The sequence below is a fragment of the Hydractinia symbiolongicarpus genome, chromosome 4 (assembly GCF_029227915.1).
Source record: "Hydractinia symbiolongicarpus strain clone_291-10 chromosome 4, HSymV2.1, whole genome shotgun sequence".
Lineage (NCBI taxonomy): Eukaryota > Metazoa > Cnidaria > Hydrozoa > Anthoathecata > Hydractiniidae > Hydractinia > Hydractinia symbiolongicarpus.
Genome location: NC_079878.1, coordinates 9,559,019 through 9,582,645, shown reverse-complemented (window position 1 = coordinate 9,582,645; position 23,627 = coordinate 9,559,019). Strand labels below are relative to the sequence as shown.

Genomic DNA, 23,627 nt, shown 5'->3' with positions numbered 1-23,627 from the left:
TATTTGTGTATCTACGGCGAGAAGTATTCCGTATGAGAAAATAAGAAGGTAAGCGGTTTCCAAAGACCAATTGGAAATTAGTCAAACGTTCAACCTCATTCCCAGGACTCTTCTTTTCGTTTTTTGATATTGCCTAATATAAAAAAGCAAAAAAAAAGAGTTCTTGGAACGAGGATGATCAAATGTTATTAGGGATCCCCTGACATGATCAACCTGAATAATGCAGAAATTATCATTTTTCAATCATTTTTTGTTCTTGTAGGTAAATGCAAATGCTGGTGGGGATGGACTGGCCCGAACGCTCGTTTCGTCGGTGAATTAGTGGAAGCGGATTACTGTCTCACACCGTGCCATTACACACATGATTACAAAAATGCTTGGTGTGCTCAAATATCTGATACCATATAAACATTAAGAAATTCTCTTGCGTTTTTATTTTGTTTGTTTCGAGGACTGGAATCGAGCCTATAGCACAATAGTCGGAATAGTAGTCCTTTTTGGTGCGATGATAAAGGAATGTTTAAAAAAAGGGATATTTGTAAAATTTATTTAAAGGTAACTTTATGTATATGTATTTTTCAATGTTTAATCTCTCTCTTTCGTCACTTACAACTAGACGCTTGTCGGCCGTTCCCTTAAAGCACTTGAATGACTTCACCATAAATTCTGGAGAGATTTAAAGCTCAAGAATTAACCAGGTGGCTTTAATAGTTAACCTTCGAACTTTAAGATCGAAGGTTAACTATTATTTTAGATTAAATGACAATATGACACATAAGTAAGGCCATCAAAACATCTTTATCAATCTTTATTTCCCATCCTCGTTCCAGAGCCCCTTAACCGTTATGGAGTAGATAAAATGCCCTTCAAACAAGGTTGTTTTATATCTAGCTTAATGATGGTAGAGTTATTTAAAATGTGCTACTGAATTATGGTCCAGATTCCTTAATTTTAGCTGGCTCCTAACAAAACAACATTTTTCCACATTTACTTTCCTGCTTCGAATATGCTTTCTTTCTGCTGCAAAGAAATGTCTAATAAATTATAACCTTTCTGTATTCATTTGCTCTACCTTTGTTGGAGCTTGGAATAATGACTAATACTTTGGTCCCAAAAACCATTTTATATTTCCAATGTCACTTATTTCCAATCCTTTTTTTTTTCGTTCCCAATCCTTTTTGTTTCGTTCCCAATCCTTTTTGTTTCGTTCCCAATTACAATCGTAGTTTATATATAAAAGAGTTGCGGACCGTCATTAGAGGTTTTAAGATTTCTTCTTCAATATTTAATATTAACTCCTTAGCACTGTAGTTTTCGCAGTAAAGTAATATCACGAGATGCTTTTTTCGAGATCCTCTAGGGACCAAAGAAAAATAAGATTAAAACTTCCTGTTTACAGAAGCAGTTTTTTTTAAAGAAAATCACTTAGCGTAGAACGAGCCTAAAAAATCTACTTAGTGTAGCATACGTACCGCATGAAGCAGTTTTTTTAAAGAAAATCACTTAGCGTAGAACGAGCCTAAAAAATCTACTTAGTGTAGCATACGTACCGCATCTTGTCATACATAAATAATAAATGCATCTTTTTTCACGGTGATCAATATGACTGGATCTTCTTAAGAAAGGTTGTTGCTTCACAAAAATATGTAATTCGCAAAATAGAATAAATCATAATAGACAACATCAAATTTAATGAAATCTATTTCGTAATAATAACAATTCAAGTAGACCAATAAAAAATACGCACTTTTTTAAGGCGCTGTTTACACAAAAAATACTACCTAGAATAATAATAATAATAATATAAGGGAGATAAATAAATACCACTACCACAAACATTACGGAGATAATAAATACACAGCTGGTAATTATTGTGGAGATAAACAGGTGAAATGTGCATTAACTAAATAGATGCTTACTATAATGTATATGTACATGAAAAAGAAATATACAGCTATTCAAAAGAAAACAAAGTGAGTTTATGATAACATAATTAAAGGGAAGTATGACCATGGACGATTATGGTTGCACCAAACAGCATGCAATTCTGTGTGTCTGTACGCAAGTAAGACGTTGCAGTACGGGCACACACAATGGCAGCCTGAAACATTTCGGTCGACATCAACACAAATTATTGATCAAAACAGAATGATTATTAATCGAGGCAAAATCAAATAAATATACTAATTGAGAAACATTCTAGCAAAGATCTAGTGTGCGTGGATAATAAATTAAAACAATGAAAATTTCTTCTTCAGAATGTCTTTCTTCCATTGTGGTATACCTTCGTACTGATTTAAAGACATGCCGAACACTTCGTGAAATTCTTCAGGACTTAAATAGTACTAAAAAAACAATAAAAATATAGTAAAGTATTTTAACAAAATCTCACTGAATTGTGTTACTTACAGGAAGCTCGTTGTAAAAAGATGCACCTGTTATAAACAATCGAAGGCTTCCTTGAAGTTGAGTGTAAATTTTTGTACGCACAGACGCTTCCGCACGGAGTTTTTCAAACGCTCCCACATAGAGCTTTTTAAACATTTACCTCTTTTCTCGTCGGGTCGACACCTTCTGGGACTTCTTCTTGCTGTAAAACCTTCAATGGATACTTCCGATCAAAGGAAAACTTGCTTAATTCCTCTTGCACGAAAGTTACACCCGCGTTTTCGTCGTTTAACTCGCGTTTTAGTTCTTCGTAGCTTTTCCCATGCTATAAATACAAAGAAAAACGTATTAAAACACCGAAAATCTATAGTCTCGCCTATTCGAGACAATGGTGTTTTTATTTACTTCAGAAAAAATAGGAAAGAAAAATACGAAAACATGACAACAACTCACAGCAAATACATTGTCATCCCAAGAAGGAAAGCATCCAGTCATTTGTGGAGGTTCGAAGCCTTGTTTCACTACCATGATTTGTACTCTGTCAGGATCTCGCCCTGCTGGATCCGATTTAACATATTCCTAAACATTACACATAGAATCATACGCAATGCTTATTTATGAGTCCTCTAAAATGGATGTGATATTGGTAATCTCTCCGAGAACTTGCTTCATTGGCCCAAACTTTGCAGTCTAAAATTTTTCACGGGCCCTAATATTTTACCACCCTTTATGTTTGTAACCTTAAGATGCCCACTTAGGACCAACAAAGTTAGTGTGATAGTCTCAATAAAACCATCTGCAAGTGAGAACACATAAAATGTACTTACAATGGCTGTGCGCATTGCTTCCTTCTTTTCAACCGTATTGGAATCTTTTCCGACCCATATGAATATGCTATCATGCGTATCTAATAACATGATGTCGTCATACTCCATATCTGATTGGGTGAAATTAAAGATCTCCTCCACTTCGAATCTTCCAGATGCATTCGAACATAAAAAGAGACGGGGTGGGTATTCTGGTATCTCTTGCTGAAAAAGGAAAATAAAAGATGTTATATCATTTTACATCGAGGATGCTTTTTAGCAATCTGCTCTGACGAAAGGCCTCGTATGGAAACATCGCACTACGGATAATACAAAGTCTGAAAAATTTCCATTTGCTGTTAAGGTTCTGAGAAATTTCTCACTCACTAAATATCTTTTATAACACTTTCAAATTGACACTCTTGATTATGCAAGCATCGAGATCAAGGAAATCTCCAATAAAGTGAATTTGGCTAAGTCAAAACTTTTACATACTTCAAAATAGTGTCCGCTTGAGTATTCTCCTGGTCCGCCAAGCAAATCCCAGAATTCAGCGGGCTCTTTATTTTCTAAAACTTTTGTGAAATCTTCTGCAAATCGTGGTGCAATGCGTGCGGCCAACTCTTTACCCAACTCTCTCTCGTCACCGCTACACCCTTTACCGTACCACAGAAATCCTTCGCGTGGTGTAAGCAAGACAAAAACATCGTTAGAGTTAAGTGACGCAGCAACTGCTTCTACCTAAAAAAATATGAAATGTTGAAAGATAAAATCAGGTTTAATTAAGACAAACTTAAGAAAAACGCATATGCTGGGGTTTTTCCTACAAGTAAAAAAGAAGACACTATGGCGGATATAGAATATCTAAATATCGAACCAGAGTATTAGTGTAAATCAAACAGCGCTAACGAATATCAAAGAAGTGATACAAATAGATAAAGGATAACTCATAAAGACAATCTATTTTTGTTACCTCGAGAGCCTTCTTTTTGTCAGCACCCATTCCTCGAACTTGAAACAAGCGAGGTATTCCACTTTGTTGTACTTCCGCTTGATGTCCACGGAATCCGCTCGATTTTCCACCCTGGGAAGTATCGCATTTTATAAAAATCAGAAAATGATGAAGTTTAAAATTACCAATTTTGTTGGTATTGATTCGGTTATAAATGTTCGGAAATTGTTTAGAACAGTAAAAAACAAGAAGAAAGACGTCTTACCCTGTAAACAATCATCTTTCCTTTAAATATTTTCAAAAAATGTTCAGGTTCTTTACCTTGAACTACGCGAATCTAAAAAAAAACTATATTCAGTAAGTAACCATTTCCAGTTTGTTGCCTTTTAAAAGAATTTTGAAAAATACGATATACTGATTTCTTTCCCGCCTTTTTTAAGAGCGTAATTATTTCCTTATTTTGTGAAAATATATTGGAAATACAAAAAAAAAAAAAAAACAATGTTACTAAAAATATTCCTGTTTCAAAATAATTCAAATTCAAGTTTTGGTTATAAAAAGTTAACCCGAAAAATAAAAAGTCTATAAACAAAAAAAAGTTTAAATCCATTTTATCGAGGGACACCTAGAGTTTTTCATTTTCCATCTGTGTGTCGCCATATTGCAATGTCATTATAAGAACATAAGCGGACGCAAAGCAGATACATGACTTTCGCAAAAATATCAAAAATACTAACCTGTACAGCAGCCCCTCCCAAACTGTCATCCATCTTCACCGTCATTGCGGCTGCAGTCCCTTGTTCATCTGCAGTGCTGTCTAAGCCCTATACAGAATAGTCATGACGTTTTATATGATTCTCATATGAAGACAATATCTGGTGCTCATTAGGTTCACAGAGGGAAAAGATAACTTGTCTTTTTAAAAATTCAGTTACTCAAAAAGAATGGCTAGGCAGTGTTAGGGTGGTATTTTTAACCTATGTTTTTTCTGTCCCCTCACTTCAAAAGTCAAATTCTTAACTAATATCCACTCAGTTTCGTAAATGTTACTTAGAAACAAACTGTTCGAACCCCTTGGATACAACAAAAAAAAAGTTGAAACAACAAACGAGAAATATAGTCTCATTGGCTTTTATTTTTCTTATACATCCATGTATTATATTCACCACCAACATCAATTATTTGCGAATTAATTGGCATTGTTTTGAAACTTCATTGTGGAGAAAAAATTAGCAAAAAATGAACATACCAGCCAGTAATATATAAGATACATCTCCTTCTTGTTCTTCTGGTAAGTGTAGAGAATAACGTAACAATCGCCACCAAAGAAAGTTCCCAACATCTCTTTAGGTTGTGGAACTAATTTAAAGTTTTCAACGCGCCATATATCAATTTTTCCATTTCCATCATCAAACATCTTCTCATCTTGACGTTTTTGTCGCTGATGAAGGGTTGCTGCGTCAAACTTTGTTTGTTGAACTTGAGCTAAAAATTATTGTTATTAAGTTAATGTTTGGGATTTGGTCAAAAATAAAAAAAAACAAGGATCAACAGCAACAACAGCAACAACAAAAATTATGTAATAGCTAGGATATACCCAATTCAAAGAATTCACACATGTTTTTGAAAGGTCTTTTTTGGTCAAAAAATATTTAGCTTTATTTTAAATATTGAGTTGCAATTGGCGGCTAAGGCAAGGACCTACATATTTGGTCTGTTTTGTAACCCAGTTCATCCTCTTTACAAAACGTAAGCACTTTTCATAAGAACCTAATCACAGGAGTTATGACGGTGGAATTGTGGGGCGGTTTTGCCCACAACTACATAGAAAATACTCACCAATCCCTCGACCGGCATGATAGGTTTTATTTTGAAAGTTCATCACCGCTTGTGGCCAGTTAACGAAGCATTGTTTGAACAAAGAAAGCTCAGATCCTTGCTTTACCATAGTAACCTGTGTGTAGTCAGGATACTTCTTACTGCGCAGGAAATTAACAGCTACTTTCATACCCTGCAACTTCTCCTCTTTTGTTGACTTCTTACCAACCCAAACATACAACGCCGTACCACCTTGGTCGAGAATAAAACTATCGGCTGTATCCAACATTTCGTACTTAAGATTGCCAGTGGCGATTTCAGTGACTCTCATTTGCCCACTGGAATCTGATACTCTGAAAAAAAGAACCATTCCACCAGTTGTCACGTAAAGGTCATGGTCTTAACAACAGTAAAATACATTTTGAAGTTATCACATGTTTTTTGATATATGAAGTGTTATCGAGGGTGAGTAATTTTTAAACTTTTCGACTATTTGGGGTGTAAAACATAAAGTTAAGGAAAATCTATGGGGCAAATCTAAAAAAAAATTATTTAATTATTGGTATTCCTACTTCTAACAAATCACAAATAAGTTGAACAGGCTTATATATTCACCTCTGACAATTTTAGAGGCATTTGCATACTAGCATGAGTGATGACGCATTTATTTATTGATTTCAAAACACAGAATACATACAGTAAACATATCATTGGCTTGAGTTTTTAGTGTTTACCTGTGTAACGTTGTATTACCCATCTTTTCACGTTCAACTCTTTCATCAGATCCTCTCTCGCCTGCTGGTTTAATTCGTCCATATGACCCTAGGTCACTATAGAATAACGACAGGCTGTCATTCTTATTGTCCTTCTGTGGTCGCGCCATCGGATCATCATCTATATAACGAATCACAAGTTTTGAAAACACCCTTTATACTCATATTCCACAATAATAACAGGATTGAGCTATGTGAAAATTACATGCAGTACCTACCGACAACCATAACATGTGATTTTCCCGCTCTGTCATTATCACGTAAAGCACGTGCAATCTCTGTTGCCTACAAGGTAAACATAAGAGCATTGTAAAAACAAAAACAAACAACTTTTTATGATCTTTTAACTCTATTTACTATTTTTCTGGTCACAGCATATAGTACACCCCAATGGAGGTATCACTTTTTCATATTCTCAGGATTCAAGTCACATCTATATAGGTTTTTAAAAAATAAAAGTAACACACATTTAAAGAGGATCTCCACTACACGATTGTCACGACGATCGTTAAATATTTCGTGACGACACATGCATAAAAGAAAAAAATCGGCTGACGAAAAGTAGGAGTGTTTTCTACTGTTCTTTAAGGGATAAGCGATCGTCAAGTTTTATCCCAATACAAAAGGTAGAAAAAAAATCAGATAGCAAAATGTTTTAAGAATAATTTAAAGATGGCAGCCGAAGGGTATGGTCGTGTTGTGTTATCTGTGAAATTTTGTGAAATAGTTCTGTAACTTCTTAGTACAAATCAAGCAAATATTAATATGAATTATAAAAAATATTAATAATGTAATAGCAGTCTTCTTCGAAGTAAAAACATGTAACGCATGTTAACATCAGTCATCTTGAATTTGAAAAAATCGTTCTAGAATGTAATTTCATTGAGGTGTGTTTCTTCACTTTCCGTTGATCGTAATAAATATCATCTAGTGGAGATAGGCCTTTAAGGCAAGATGATACAGCTATTTCTAATTTCTTGTCAGCGTCAAAAATTGCCGCATTAAGAAAAAAAGCAAATGAATTTTTTTTGCAGTCGTGAAAAATCGAATTGAAAAGGCTGTGACTTTATTTAGTACTTCTATAAAGCTAAAATAGAGCTTTCACAGCATGTGCATACCTTTCTTCGTTCAGCACGGTTACTTTCTGCTCCACACCACACCCAAATTTTCGCACCATTGTCAAGAATAAACACATCACCTCTGTTTAATGAATCAGAATGCAAGGGAACCTAAAAAGCAATTTCATATAAATATTACAATTCTGTCTAAAAGGTGGTGAAACATAAAGCTTCAATAAACATCTCTCTCAAATTCAACGTGTACTTTCATTTTTTAAAACCTTTTACTTAAAAATTTCAAACAACATGATTCAAAACGTTAAAAAGGGAAAGAAAATGATTATATAAGTTCTCTCAATTTCGAGTTCTAATCAAAAAACACTTCTTTATGACGTCAACTCCGAAGGACTATTTGTCCTGGATTAATACTAATAGCAACACATTCCAAAGTTCGTTTAACGACCACAATAACAACAATAACAACAACAACAATAAATACCTCAAAAACTCTTGGTCTTTTTCTCCCTTTTACTTGCAGCAGTCGTTTTCTAGATTGTTTTTCGACTTTTTTAAAACCACTTCTTACACCACCCTCAGCGTATCTACAAAAATAAACATTAATCACAACAAACCAATCTTTGAAAAAATTCTCATAGTCTACTTTATAACATTAGCTAAAGATTTAAATAGAGATTATTCAACATATTAATTCATCAGACATTGGTTTTATTACAAAAAAAATCATTCCAAGTCTTCAGGAACGAAATCTGACCTCACTGAACATAATTTGTCAACACAAGACCAAACGAAAACTTACACATGAGTTTATTAGTTAAGCGTCAACAAAAACCTAACTTACTTGAGACCTTTTGGAAAATACGAGACAAATCTTCTGCTTTCATGATGTTGAATCTTAAAATATAAGCAAACATTATATAAAAATATGCTCTCCAGAAAAAGTATTCGAATGTCTACGTTGAGCGAAAGTACTTGAATACCCTAACTATCTTATTCATGTGATACACTTTATGAGAATTTTAAGACATTTATAGGAATTTTATAATAAACTTAGAATTCGACTACAGAAAATGTTATGTTGGTACCAGTATTGTTGCATTCAAAGCCCTAATGATTTCAGAGTTCTACAACTATTTTTTTGTTAAAATACAGACGGAATTTTCAAATGATGTAGCAGATATTTTTATTAGATATATGTATATATATATATATTCCAAATTTATATAGAGTTATTCTCTCACAAAAAGATTCGCTATTAAAAAAAATTAAATTTAAGAACGCCTTATTGGATAGAAAAGAAATTAATTTTTTTCTCTTACACTCAAAAATTGCGAATTTATTTATATCATATTCTTCCATGACTAATCTTATTAACTGACTTTAGTCTCCATATAGCTTTCAATCATTGTTATACCGAAGGGGATCCTAGTGCATTTAAAGCTCCTATGTGAGCTACAAAAGTCGTGAAAGCACAGCAATCGCTCAACTAGACAACCGCCTAAGATAACAATCCTATTCTCATGCTGAACACTAAGCAGAAAGGATAGATTAACTTTATATTCTCTGGCATGACTTGGCTTAAGACCTCCTGCACTAGAAGCGAATGCTCTACCACAAGGCTACTAGTTGGTCATTATGAAAATTAAAAGATGCCTTCTATTTTACCTCTCTGTATTGGGTTGGAGCACCACCAAGAACGTCATCTAATTCAACAGCTTTTAATGCTGCAGTGCCAGCTTCATCCTGTTTAAAATAAAATAACGGGTTACCAAAGCTAACCTAACCTTTTTAAAAACAATTAAAAGTTGGAATTTTCCCCAGAGGTTATCATTGTCCCCATTTGCAGTTTACTTCTATTTAGGTTGGAAAGTTTTTATAGAAAAAAAGGTCGGGAGATTTTTACTAAACAAAATCTTCATTAATTTTAAGTCACAGTATGGAATATGGAATGGGGAAATGTAACCATGTGAAATCATGTAAAACTATGTTCCCCTTTTACATGGAAACAGATCTTTAGTAATACCATTGATAAATAAATAATAAGAAAACACACTCATTAATAAAAAATGGTTATCTTCTTTTAGATCTCATAACTCAAGACTAAAGTTACAAAAAATTAAAAATTGTTGTCATGTGAACAATAAAAAGGTTGGTTAAGCAATTGACAGAACTTCTAATTTTGGTGTTTGACGGTAAGTATAAGTAGAATGACTCATAATGGAAATATGGGCTGGTCTTATATTGTTTATAAGCTTGTCTTCAAACTAGTCAGTTCGAAATCCTTTAATTCAGCCTGCATAGTTACAAGTGGTTTCTTTTAAGAACAAAAAAATATTGATAAATTTGGGACATTAATGATCGGTATCTTACAGGAGTTGCAGTTATATAAAATATGAATGTTATTGTGTTACCTGAGATGTTTTCTTTCCAAGCCAAAAATGAACATGGTAGTTGTATGGACTCTGCCTTCCTTCAGCCTTTAAAATAATTAATTTGTGCAAACTTATATTATCAGGTCATCTTCAAATTAAAGCAAGTGCATACAAGAAAAAAAAATTTTGCATCATGTAATTATTCGACATTTATCTATGTTTACATCTAATCCATGATTTAATCTATGATTTATTTAACATGAGTAAAATATATTCACACTTGAGTTAATAATTCGAGTATACCTGCAAGACAAGGTAGGAATCGCCATCATGAAACTGACCGTATTGTGCTTCGGGTAGCTTATTAAGTCCAAAATTCTAGAAATAAAATTTTAACATAAAGTGAAAAAGTGATAACAATATTTAAGGATCAAGAAGTTTTTATTTCTTCGTTTGCACATTCATTCATTCATCTATTGATTGATTTGTTTATTCATTTATAGTAAAGAAAGAGAAAAAAAGAAAATAACAGAACAAGAATTGGGGAATATGAACCAGCATAGGAATTTTAAAAAGAACAAATTTTATCCAAAGAAAGAAAATATTCTCACCTCAACTCTCCACACTGTCAGTCCTGCTTTTGCATTGATACCACGAAATGCAGGATCCATGCCTTTTGGTGGCTCATGATTCTGTTGTCTATGGTATAAAGAATTTTCAGCATTGCGTTAAATTTAGATTATAAATTTTTGTTAAAGGCTGATCAAGAATATGCTGAGAAATAACTCAAATTAGATCAAACTTAAAATTTGCAAATTTTAAGGGCATGAAGCTTTAATTTAGGCCAAAAATTTTAGAACAAACAAAAAAATTCTAGCCTGTACTTAGCTTTTTTCAAAAAAAATTTAAAAAAAATTTGGAAAGTTTAGTGTTTTATATGTTAAGCAAATCTTAACTTCGTTAGAAAATCGTCTACATCTTCTAAGGGTGAGGTATTTTTTAACAATTATATAATGATAAAAACATGAAAAGAATTTCCAAAATTTAAATTATATTTATTAAACAATTATTTTGTTCAATGCAAACATAACTTAAATATAAACGAAATCCTATTTTATAAATTCCCTTTTCTGATAGAATTAACTTGATTACTGCTAGATTTATTTTCTGTCATTCTTTGCAAGTTTAACATTCTATTTCTTGATATCCAGGTAGTTTCTAGCTATAAAAAGATAGTTTCTTTTAAGGACTAAGAATGTAAACAAGATCTGTTGCATGTGGATTTTAAACTTTCAGTCTTTTAGAGTTCAAAGTTTTTATTTATTTACATATATTTATTTATTTATTTGTTTGTTTGCTTTTTTATTTTTTACTTGCATTTCTGAACCAATAAAAAAATAAACAATCTTATTAGGAATAAAAGCAGCAATGGCACCATAAGCACATTTTAAATTTTTTACATGCATGATAAAAAATCTCAAGTCATGCACAAATCACATTACGTAAAAAGCTTAAAGAGTTTTTTAAGTTACACATAAAAGCAGTAAATGTTGTTAATACACCACACTAATAGAAGATAAACAATTGTTGAATTAAAGAGTGAATAAAAATTATGAGAATGAGTTGTAGTCATGTTTAAATAATTTATCACTGAAATAGATGCTTATAAAATTTTTATAAGTTGTGAATCTTAAAAACAGCTTAAAACTAAATTTAGGGAAGATGAGCTCTTGCACATGTAATGGAGTGACATTTCTTGTTTTAGATTCATAAAAAGAATAGTCATGACACCTTTGTTGTTAGAGCCTAAGACAAACTAAATTACAAAGAAAAAAACAAAAAATTTATTTGCTTCTGTAAACAAACTAATTTAGAAGCAAACAATAAAGGACTGTTGCTACTAGAATTTTATGCAACAACCAAACTATTAAATCATTACAAAGAAATATATACTATAAAAGTAACAAAATCAACGTTTTTTTTCGTACAAGGTAAATTTTAAAAACAAGTTTTGCAGTGAATAAAAACAACTTACGTATGATTGTGATTCGAAATCATGTTTATTACACATTCATAGTTTTTGTTCATACATAATTATAAAAAACAGCTTGGACATAACTTGTTAGGTAGTGTGTTATTAGCAATTACATTTTAATAATGTTAATTAATTTAATGAGAGTTACTAGGTTAAAAAATATGATTACTTGTGATGTTTAGAATACCCTTTGTTATAAATTCAATAGAAGATAATTCAAAATAACTTTAAAAGTATTTTCTCTGACAAGCTTGCTATTCAATAAGTAAATACAGTTCTTATTGAGATGCTTTGTATGAGGTTAAGTTATCAAGCTATGAGTATAGTTCTTGCAGGATACCTAAGGTCCAGTTTATACTGTGATGTCTTCCAAAGCTGCTTGATAATTTTATTTTAAATCTAGAATTGCATTTTATCTAACATTTAGAAATTTTTTTAGGAAATTATAATAATAATTATTACTAAAACATTACCTATCAAATTATGCTTAATGTTGCTATTAACTTTCACAAAACGTTTTAAAAGAATAGATCACTTGAGGATACTAAAACTCACTATTAAATTTTACTTTGTTTACTATTTTGCAGGACACACAGAGAAGGTTGAAATATAGTTACACACTTACCCAGCCACAATCATTTCCGTTGAATCACAAATATATACTCATAAAAAAGTTTTCTTTAAAATATATGTCCTATACATATGCACACCCTCTCAGAGTATACGTAAAGAAAAGCTTCTCTGCTTTGCTTCTCAGCTCTGTAAATGGTGAAAGCACCATTCAGTTCTGGAGATTCGTTTCTATTTTATCATACATTCATGTATACAACTCAATTTCGCTCATACAATATTAATCGACCTGTTCATACTATTTCCCTAATCGACATGAATAAAGTTATAAAGTATTTATAACTAGAATTAAGACACTACATTTCAAATCAATTCTATAAAGCTGTCAAATATAAAATAATTTTTATTAGTTAACACCCTTTCAAAAGAGTAATTTTTGGAATTTATTTATCACTTTATAGTCATGTTTTTAAATTGCATAATTTTATATTATTAGTTAACTATTATTAACTAATGTTTTAAAAGCACAATTAAGTTTTAGCAAAACTTAAAGCTGGATTTTATATACAGCGTTGCATTTTCACAAAATATTTATTAAAAGATCATTTCGATTGAAGTTCAGTGATATATAAAGCAGTTACATAATTGACCTTATTTCAATTGAAAATGTTTAAAAAAATAATATTCTTAGCAGGTGAAAATGTCACAACACTTTACCTCTAAGTTTTTCTTTAAAATTAAGATATTATAGCACCTACGAAAAAAGAATCAAAGAGAAAAGAAATTGAAATAAAGTTGTAACTAAAGCAACAGTGAATCATATTTTAATGTGATAAGCTTCACTAATTCTGTACCATAAAGCTCGCCCATATATTTTTATGAAGTGCATGTTGTCCGGATTATTGGACTGTACAGAATTGCCACACTGTTTTAAAATAGAATAAACCTCAGAAGAAATATTTTTTTAAATTTCTGGTTCACAAAACAAAATAACATAAGAATAGGTAACAGCCCATTGACATCATTTGTTTGTTTAATAACAAATAGTTTAAAGTTTAATTTAAAAACGTAACAGCAAAAAATGAGATTTAGGAATCCTTTTATGATTTCTTTATTGTTTTTGAGAAGATTCGGAGATATTTGAACAGACGCTTAAAATATTGTCACAGTTTTATTGATTCAGGTGCTACAATTTTAGAACTGAATTTTATTGATGTTTAAAATAGTTCCTATGCATTTTCAAGCAGGTCTTTCCAGCTTTGTGAGAGATCTCTAACAATCCAATAGCATAATTGGAAGAAAATTTTGTTTTTTTCTTTTGTCTCCTTTTGCTTAATTCTGTAATATTTTCCACAAACAATAGTATTTTCATATAAAAAAAAACATTCTCAAAGACATTAACATGTACAAAAGTGCTATGTTTGGGGCCAGTGACAGCCAAGGATCATGACATCATGCGAAAACAGTTTGTTACAAGAGTTTATTCAATCAAGCTAGCAGATTGTGAACCAATTCAATCTTGAGAAAGCAAAATGCTGGGCATGACCTTACTGATATGGTCACTTGCATCAACAAATCAATCTTTTGAAATATATACCTTGTAAAATATACAGAGGACATCTAAATGAGAGGACTTAAAAACAAAGAACCTAAAAACATTGATGTAAATAATTGGAAAAAAAAGAAAGGGGGTCTACCAAACTAAACAAAGAAATGGTCCGAAAATCTCACAATACAGGGAATCAAGGAAATTAAATGAACCCAAATAGGAAATTGTTGTCAAATGCATTGTCACAATCTAAATGTTTAACAGATGTTAGTGAAGAGTGAAGTTTACTGCAACTGTCATTTTCCAAGGGCATAAATACATAATTTAGCGTTTTAGAAAGGAAATATGATAACTGAATGGGGGGGGGGGGGTAAAACGACCGCAAAAACACTTTTACCATTGTGAAAACTAAAATCTTGATGACATTGGCATGAATTCATGTGCGTACTGACAAATTTTGATACCAAATACTTCCATTTTATATATACAGCTGAAAATCCAATCAGGAAAATTTACATAATTATGTGCTTTTAGACAAACAGTTACAGAAATAATGAAGTTTAAACGGTTTTTAGTGACATCATTAACTCATTGGTTCTGGATTAGGTAGATAGCCCAGTTTTAGAAACCTGATTTAATTCTCTTTTAATAATCTGGAATCAGAAACCGTTTTTAACAAAATCAATTTCTGAATTTTGAAGCTTAATGAAAAATATGTACTATAGTTGAATAGGGGGTAGATACCAAAGAGCTTTCTTACATTAATTCTTTTCACATTTTTGAATACATGAGCTATGTTTTAAATGCAATGATAATAAATAAATGCAATAGGAGAAGTAATGTAAATTAATGGTTTGTTGTGTCATCATTTGTTTGACATTTTAGATGCATCCTATATCTGCACATGTGTACCAATATAGGATGCATCTATATGTATGTAATATATATACATTGTTTGTTGACAGAAACAGCTTTATTTAAACAACCCAATTTAAATAAATACAAAATGTTTCTTAATAAAATCCTGTAACTGTACAATCCCTGAGCTACATTACAATCCCATATAATATTTTAATATTCATGAGTCTGTTTACTATTGTTTAAAAAATAGAGTAGAGTAGAGTAGAATGTATATATTTCAGCCGTTAACCATGTTACAAATACTATATAATATATATATTAAATTTATACAATAAACTATATTTAGTATATTTAACAACTATAGAAATATAACTTTCACTATAAAAACGTATGCCCAATTCCATAGGATAAATATACACTAGAAATATATAGTTCAAAGAAGACAACATATTTAGGTTGTTGATACTGAGAAAAATCATGAAAGATTAAACAAGCTCAGTACCAATTTGTTTTCCGTTTTTTTCATGCAGGGCGCAGTGAAAGCGTTTATGTGATGACACGGGTCAAAGACTGATTCTAGTAAAAATCTGTATAGTAGTGTTTTAGAATGTAGAAACATGTTAGGAATACAGAGTAGTTAAAATGAGTGATTACAATGATATTTGGTTTCAGGTTTTTTTTTATTTTAAATTGTTGCAAGAAGATGTTGTTTGTAAGATTTCTAAAGGTTTCAAGAGAATTTGCTTTTTTTATTGTAGTTGGAATGCCACGATTCCAATTGATTACTCCTTTATATGTTATAAAGCTTTCGGCTACCTCTGTGTTTCTATGAGGATTGATAATTTTTTCCTTATCTCTTTTGTTAATTAGGAGACCATGTTCGAAAAACATTTTTTTGTCAGCTACGCAATTGTTAGAGATTCTCCAGATCAATTTCGCTGATGCTAATTTTACATTAGTAGTAATGGGTAATATATTCATTTCCTTGTATAAAGGAGCTGTTATAGTAGTTTTATTGCAGAAGTTCATTATTCTGACAGCCTTATCTTGTGTATTGCTTAATTCCTGAAGGTTACCTTGTACAGTAGTGCTCCATACTAGGATACCATAACCTAAAAATGAATGGAAATGAGCATAGTATAAGCTTTTAAGTAACTGGTGTGGAACAAAGTGTTTGAGTTTTGCAAGCAGAGAGTTTCCTCTATTCAATTCTGATTTATTATGCATGTCTGTTGGGTGAATATAATTTTGTTGTCTATTAAGATACCGAGATATTTAACGCAGTCAGTTTCTTTTATTTGCATATCGTTATTTTCAGGTTAGAGTCCAGGTTATTTTTTGCATTCCTTGGTCTAAATATTATGACAGTAGATTTCCCTACATTTAGGCTAAGTTTATTAGCTGTAAGCCAATCAGATAGCTTGTTCAATTCTATATTCAAAATTCGTTCCAATTCTACTCTATTCTTATTTGAGTAAAAAATACTAGTGTCATCTGCAAACAAGAACAAAGTGATAATGTCAGAGACTTTGACAATGTCACTTATACATAAATTAAGAAGAGCAGTGGCGCTAGCACACTGCCTTGTGATACTCCAATTTCTATTGTAATTAATTCAGTGTTATTTTGGATTGAAACGCATTGTTGGCTGTTATATAGATATGAAGATATCCAATTACCAGCTCTTCCCCTAATTCCATAGTATTCTAGTTCTTGAATAAGAATGTTGTGGTTGACAGTATCGAAGGCTTTAGCAAAGTCTAAGAATATACCACACAGTGTTTCTCCTTTCTCCAGTGAATCAATGATTATAGATTGTAGATCTAGAATTGCCATTTCTGTTGATTTACCTTTTTGAAATCCATATTGTCTATTACAAAGTATTTTTTCATGTTTAAAGAATTCTATCAGTCTGGAATACATGACCTTTTCTAGTATCTTGCTAATAAGGGGTAATAGTGAAATTGGTCTATAGTTGCCTACTTCTAGCCTAGAATTTGCCTTATGGATCGGGATTAAGTTCAAATGATTTATTAGAAAGCTGTGTCAGTGGGACGCATAAAGTATAAGCTCCTATTTTTAGTACCTTAGGGGATATATTATAGATAACTGCAGATTTAGAAGCAGTTTTGCTATTTCACTTGGTTCTGCTTCATTTAGGAATACACTGTATTCATTAGGGTTTTTTAAGTAATCTTGAAATTTGGTATTTGGATTTGGTAGTTTTCATCTAACTTGTTAGCAATGTCACCAAAGAATTGATTAAATTTATTTGCTACTTTTATTTGATCTGATCACTCATAGGATTGTTGTCTTTTGCTGGTTAATTGACCTTTCTACTACTGTAAGTAGCCTTTACCATCACATTTTCGTTACATCGGAATCCCGCAAGGACATTGAGTGGTGGCTGAATTTTTTACCCAGTTGGAACGGGATGGCGGTCATCCAAACATCATTCCTCACATCAGAAAGTTTAAACATGTTTACAGATGCTTCCATGAGTGGTTTAGGCGGTTTTTACAATGGGAAATGGTTTTCCATCCCTTTTTACAACACCAACAATTACAGCATTACCTTTCTTGAGTTGCTTGCGGTTGTTATAGTGGTACATTCGTGGGGTGAGAAGTGGTCTGATACCCAGGTTATCATTTTCACAGACAACGAGGCCATTGTCCGCATATGGAGTACTGGTTGTGCAAATGTGAGCACATCATGAAACTTGTTCGTGTGTTGTTTTATTTTACGGCAAATCACAACATAAATTTGCTGATGCGCCACATTTGTGGCACTTTTAATATTTATGCAAAATACTTTCGCATTTACAGGTCGCAAAGTTCAAAGAGCAGTGCCCATACGTCGAAGAGCTTCCTACTCCTATCCCCTCGTCAATCTCTGAATGCTTAGTGTGACAATGAATTACCTCTTCGATGCTGCTTTATCGCCAAACACCAGACTTACCTACCGTTCTGGACTCTCATCCTACAGAATGTTTTGCCACCACGCCTCTATCCGGATGTTTCCGCTCATTGAATCCCACCTTCAGCTCTATGTCACTTTTATGTCAACGTGGGTCAAATATGCTACTATTAAGGTGTACTTGTGTGGGATACAGTACCAAAGTCTAATCTGTGGATTTTCCGAAAAGATATCTGACATGGGAAAATTGTACTACGTAATAAGGGGTATTCGGCGAACTGAGAATGTTGTAAGCCGCCAGAGACTGCCAATCACGCCCTCCCACCTACACGAAATGCTAAGATTTATCAACAATTCATGTTTTTCATTTTGTGACAAAGCTATGTGGCGATGCCTTATTTTGTTTGCCTTGTTTGGTCTGTTAAGAGTTTCGGAATATGTTTGCCCTTCCAAAACCAATTTTGATCCCCATATTCACTTGTCCCAATCCGAGTTTAGCTTCTCACCTTGCAACAATACTCTTTATATGACTATCAAAAGTTCTAAAACCCATCCCTGTAGGAAAACATTTCAAATTAGGTTTGGGAGGATTAAGGGTGATTTGTGTCCTGTCAAAGCTTTCTCTCAATTTCTTGTGTACTGAGGTACTCATCAGGGTCCTTGGTTTGTTCTCTCCAACGGCGAATTTGTTACCAGGAAGTTAGTTTCTGCCTTTGTAAAAATTAGTGTAAATGGGCCCGATCTCAATACGCATAGCTTCAGGATTGGTGGGGCCTCTGCCGCAGCACCTTGCGGTATTCCAGACTCTGCCATTAAGATCTTAGGCAGGTGGTCCAGCGACTGTTATCGTCGATATATTCATCTTCCCAATAAAGTGTTAACACAGTGGTGTTCTAAAATGGCCAACCTCACTGACGTGCCTAAGTTGTGGGACATTCGATCCATTTAAATTTACAGAGTGATCTTTGTTATTTATTGTATTAAAATTACTAGACTAGGTCCTGTGGTTACATACACAATTCGTGTCGTAATATGGATTTTATATATGTCAAGTATTATGACTTCGTGTTTCTTTGGCCATAGACTGTTATTTGCTTTTTATAGCTATTGTACAGTTTTACGTGTATCTAGGCTCCTTTGTATGTATGTATGTATGTTGTTGACACATATAAACTGGTACTCCTAACGACTGACTTTTTCCTCCAATACCCACACTAATTTGGGGAAATTTGGGGATGTCGGGCTTCCTACGTCAGCCATATAACATTTGGACAGATGCGTGTGTGAGGCTTGTGTATCTTATTATTACTTGATATTATTATCACTTATTATCATTACGGTGAGGCACACCCTTTTATGAATCTTGATATTATTATTATGTGGTAACACACGCTGGGCCAATCGTTTAAGACTTCCATCTCTAATGTATTTGGCAAATTCTAATGGAGATCACTTTTTAACTTTTTAATTTTTGTTTTTTATTCTTTTTCTTTTCAATTTTCACAGATTATAAATGTTACTATGTTTGATTGAGCTGAGGCAGTCTAAGGTTTATCATTTTTTGTTTCTTTTTTGTTCTAGTGGCCCCCAGTGGAAACAATCCACTAACTCTAGGTTTTTGTGATTTTCTGGGCTAGCCACTTTAAATATTTATTATTATTATTATTATTATTATTATTATTATTATTATTATTATTATTATTATTATTATTATTATTATTATTATTATTATTATTATTATTATTATTATTATTATTATTATTATTATTATACTGGACCAGCTTGTGCATTCCACCTTAAGCTCATGATAATTGATAACACATGTTTATTGGGTGCAGAAGACACCATATGTGATTATCGGTTTATAGTGAAGTGCAGTGTACCTTCATGATTGAAGTGGAAGAGAAACAATATCCTTCATGCATGAGAATAAATTATTAAATAAGTATATAATTAATAAACTAAATAATTAATCATTAATTACAAGTGATAAGTAAATGTATAATTAGTTGTGAAATGTACCTCGTGAATAGAGGATATGAGTATGTAATTCATGCATGAAGAGATCTGGGTCATGCCTTGGAAACCGTTCACAATATTATGATCCATGAGGACATAAACTTGTGAGGGGCAACCAAAACGTGCATACTCGTAGGAAATTACCCTCTTTGCCTTGGGCAAGCATTTTGATGTGATTACCTTGTTATGATTACTAGCAGCATGCGTTATCTGTCCTGCCTTACTTAATTATTTTCTTACCCGGCATCCCGATCCATTCCCCAAATTTACAAATTGCGTTCCATGCGTATGATGTTGTATACCAAAATGTGCCATAATACAATATTCTCGATTAATAAGTGTGTTTTTACTGAGTAACCAAGACAATCAACATAGTGATAATGTCAGAGACTTTGACAATGTCACTTATACATAAATTAAGAAAAGCAGTGGCGCTAGCACACTGCCTTGTGATACTCCAATTTCTATTATAATTAATTCAGAAGTGTTATTTTGGATTGAAACGCATTGTTGGCTGTTATATAGATATGAAGATATCCAATTACCAGCTCTTCCCCTAATTACATAGTATTCTAGTTCTTGAATAAGAATGTTGTGGTTGACAGTATCGAAGGCTTTAGCAAAGTCTAAGAATATACCACACAGTGTTTCTCCTTTCTCCAGTGAATCAATGATTATAGATTGTAGATGTAGAATTGCCATTTCTGTTGATTTACCTTTTTGAAATCCATATTGTCTATTACAAAGTATTTTTTCATGTTTAAAGAATTCTATCAGTCTGGAATACATAACCTTTTCTAGTATCTTGCTAATAAGGGGTAATAGTGAAATTGGTCTATAGTTGCCTACTTCTAGCCTAGAATTTGCCTTATGGATCGGGATTAAGTTCAAATGATTTATTAGAAAGCTGTGTCAGTGGGACGCATAAAGTATAAGCTCCTATTTTTAGTACCTTAGGGGATATATCATAGATAACTGCAGATTTAGAAGCAGTTTTGCTATTTCACTTGGTTCTGCTTCATTTAGGAATATACTGTGTTCATTAGGGGTTTTTAAGTAATCTTGAAATTTGGTATTTGGATTTGGTAGTTTTTAACTAACTTGTTAGCAATGTCACCAAAGAATTGATTAAATTTATTTGCTACTTTTATTTGATCTGTTATAATATTACCATTGTCATTGAGAAAGATTTCACTATTCTTGTAACTTTTTTGTGAATAATTTCATTCATTCCTGCCTAAATCTTTTTGGAGTTGCTTTGATGTTTCTGAAAGTAGCTTAAGTAGTGTATTTTTTACCAGCTTTAATGAGGGTTTTCACTGAATCACGATAAAATTTATACCTGTGAAACCAGATTTGGTCTCTCTTTATTAAATAATTTCTATGTAATTTTCTATGGATTTACCTTTTGAGATCCATGGTTTCCGTAACCATTTACTTTCCTGGCTAGAGTAGGTCTTTAAAGGAGCATGTTTTTCTATTATATTCATAAATTGGTTGTGAAATTCTGTATATCAATATCATTTTTGTATAAAACATTATTTATATAGTGAAATTTCACTAATATCAGCCAGGTAATTATCTTCGTTAAATTTGGAATAATCTCTTTTAGTTGGATTTTTATGAAATACGTAAACGGTGGTGAACCCACAGTTTACCATATGTTAATTGCAGTTGCTGAAGCTAGCACTTGTACCTGTTAAGAGGCTTAACTTTTAATGTAGCATCCAGTACTCTAGTGTTAATAGAAGCCCAATGTTTATTCAAATATAAGTTGGTGAGCCAGTGTGAGGGGTGGTCACAGGGCATGGACACTAGTGTTCTTCTTATTCCAGACTCTAAAGGTGCTGCCCAGGATTGTTGTTGATCCAGGCGTCCAGATTGCCTCGCCTATATACCTTAGTTAACATAGTCAATAAATAGGAGCAGCTAAAGTAAACTAGTTCCCCTATCATTTATTGTTGACAGTTTGGTTTGCCTCAAGGTTATCTTGGTGATCTAATTTGGCTATTCGTGGTTACCACGTTTTTCTTCCAAAGGTAGAAGCACTGATGGCACGTGTTGGCAAGGATATCAAGCTTCCTTTGTTAGGCAAATGAGTTGCGCAATAGCAGGTAGTAAGCATATCCACGAGATTTGCTGAGATGTAGGTAATTCCATGAGAGTCACTGTGATGTAGCTGTTTCCACGAGATTTGCTGAGAGGGTTGCATATTCACAAGAGACGTAGGTGTTTCCACGAGAGACATCCTAGGTGAGTTAGCGTTTCCACGAAAGGTGCAGGTGCTTCCACGAAAGACAACCCAGGTGAGTTAGTTAAGAATTTGTGAACATTGGAAAGGAGAAATAAGTCTGCAAAAGTCAAGGAAGTAGATAATTGCTAAAAAATGTGAAGTGTCTGAAATATCCCCTTTTGTTTCATCCAATTTCTTGTTTTTTTTTCAGGGTTGCTTTTTCATAATCAGAATCGAACAACTTGTTTAAAACAATGATAGCCGCCAGTTCTTCCATTATGAATTGTCAAATAAATCAAAACGTAAGTTGGATAAAAAGGTCAAATGAGCAACTCAAATGCAGAAAAAGGATCAGAAATAATAAAGGTGGGAAAATTACGCCGGATAGCAAACTGATTTTTCAGCGCTTTTTTGATTGTATTGTTGCTCACGTGAACATTATCAGGGAATCCTTTCTTCTTTGAAGTTTTGAGGGAAAATGGTGATTTAGAAACTCAACATTAGTATCTCAAAGAAGACAACATAAGTATAAGCCTTTGACTGTGCTTCCAGAGAGACACACATTAAATACTTTGTAAAACATAGGAAGAAAAAATTGTAATAAACCTGTTTGGCACATGCACACGTGTTGCCTATCACTTAGTATTTTATATCTTTATATCCACAATAAAAACTCACCTTTCTGAAAACCATATTTTATCTTCCAATCAGTGTCCAGAAAAATCAATATTGGCCTAGTTAAGGTTTTACGTTTTTTACAAACACTCTTTCACTTTCGTAACGAAAAAAGGACTAGGTCTCACTTTACCCCGTAGGAAAAAAGTAATAAAAAGACCCAGGGCCCAATTTATGATTTGCAGTATTCACGGCCGGGTGCTGCCCTAATTTTTTTTTAAAAAATAACATAACTTTTCTCATACTTATTTTTGAATAATATACAAGTATCTTTTACTTTTAAGTCTTCATTAAATATTCGACAACCACGTGTTTTGCCAAAAAGATTCTTCTATCGCAACCTTGTATGTTCTAATGGTTTTTTGCCTTACATCGGCGGCTACGCTTATTGACATAGATCTGATGTGTCCATGTATGATTTTTAAAAACAGGCAATTATCTAGCAGCTATGGTAATTCAAACAACAAACGAATAAAAACTGAAAAAATGGAAGCTTTATTTTTTATTTCTACTCTTTCCGAAGACTAACACCCGTCGCAAAAAATAGAGAAACTGACATGAAAATAATTCGATCTAGGCGGCTA

General features: G+C 32.7%; 2 protein-coding genes across 4 annotated transcripts; one reads left to right on the top strand and one right to left on the bottom strand.

The window, feature by feature from the left end:
- Positions 1-1,683: 1,683 nt before the first annotated feature.
- LOC130641139 (advillin-like) lies at positions 1,684-23,195 on the bottom strand. Of its 3 annotated transcripts, none has more exons than XM_057447813.1 (20): positions 23,047-23,195; positions 10,797-10,884; positions 10,489-10,563; positions 10,225-10,290; positions 9,479-9,556; positions 8,655-8,707; positions 8,295-8,397; positions 7,856-7,966; positions 6,956-7,022; positions 6,699-6,858; positions 5,986-6,317; positions 5,396-5,631; positions 4,884-4,970; positions 4,412-4,483; positions 4,168-4,278; positions 3,690-3,935; positions 3,216-3,419; positions 2,842-2,967; positions 2,549-2,713; positions 1,684-2,345 (listed from the first exon to the last, which is right to left on the bottom strand). In XM_057447813.1, the coding sequence occupies exons 2-20, from the start codon at positions 10,854-10,856 to the stop codon at positions 2,232-2,234; spliced, it is 2,466 nt and encodes an 821-aa protein (XP_057303796.1). In that variant the 5' UTR covers positions 10,857-10,884; positions 23,047-23,195; the 3' UTR covers positions 1,684-2,231. The 3 variants fall into 3 exon arrangements, with proteins under 3 accessions (XP_057303796.1, XP_057303795.1, XP_057303794.1); XM_057447812.1 differs by lacking the exon at positions 23,047-23,195 and adding an exon at positions 12,846-13,006; XM_057447811.1 differs by lacking the exon at positions 23,047-23,195 and adding an exon at positions 12,221-12,276.
- Positions 18,214-18,759, top strand: LOC130642218 (uncharacterized). The gene has a single exon (XM_057449305.1). It carries the CDS (start codon positions 18,214-18,216, stop codon positions 18,757-18,759), a length of 546 nt encoding a protein of 181 aa, XP_057305288.1.
- Positions 23,196-23,627: the final 432 nt, after the last annotated feature.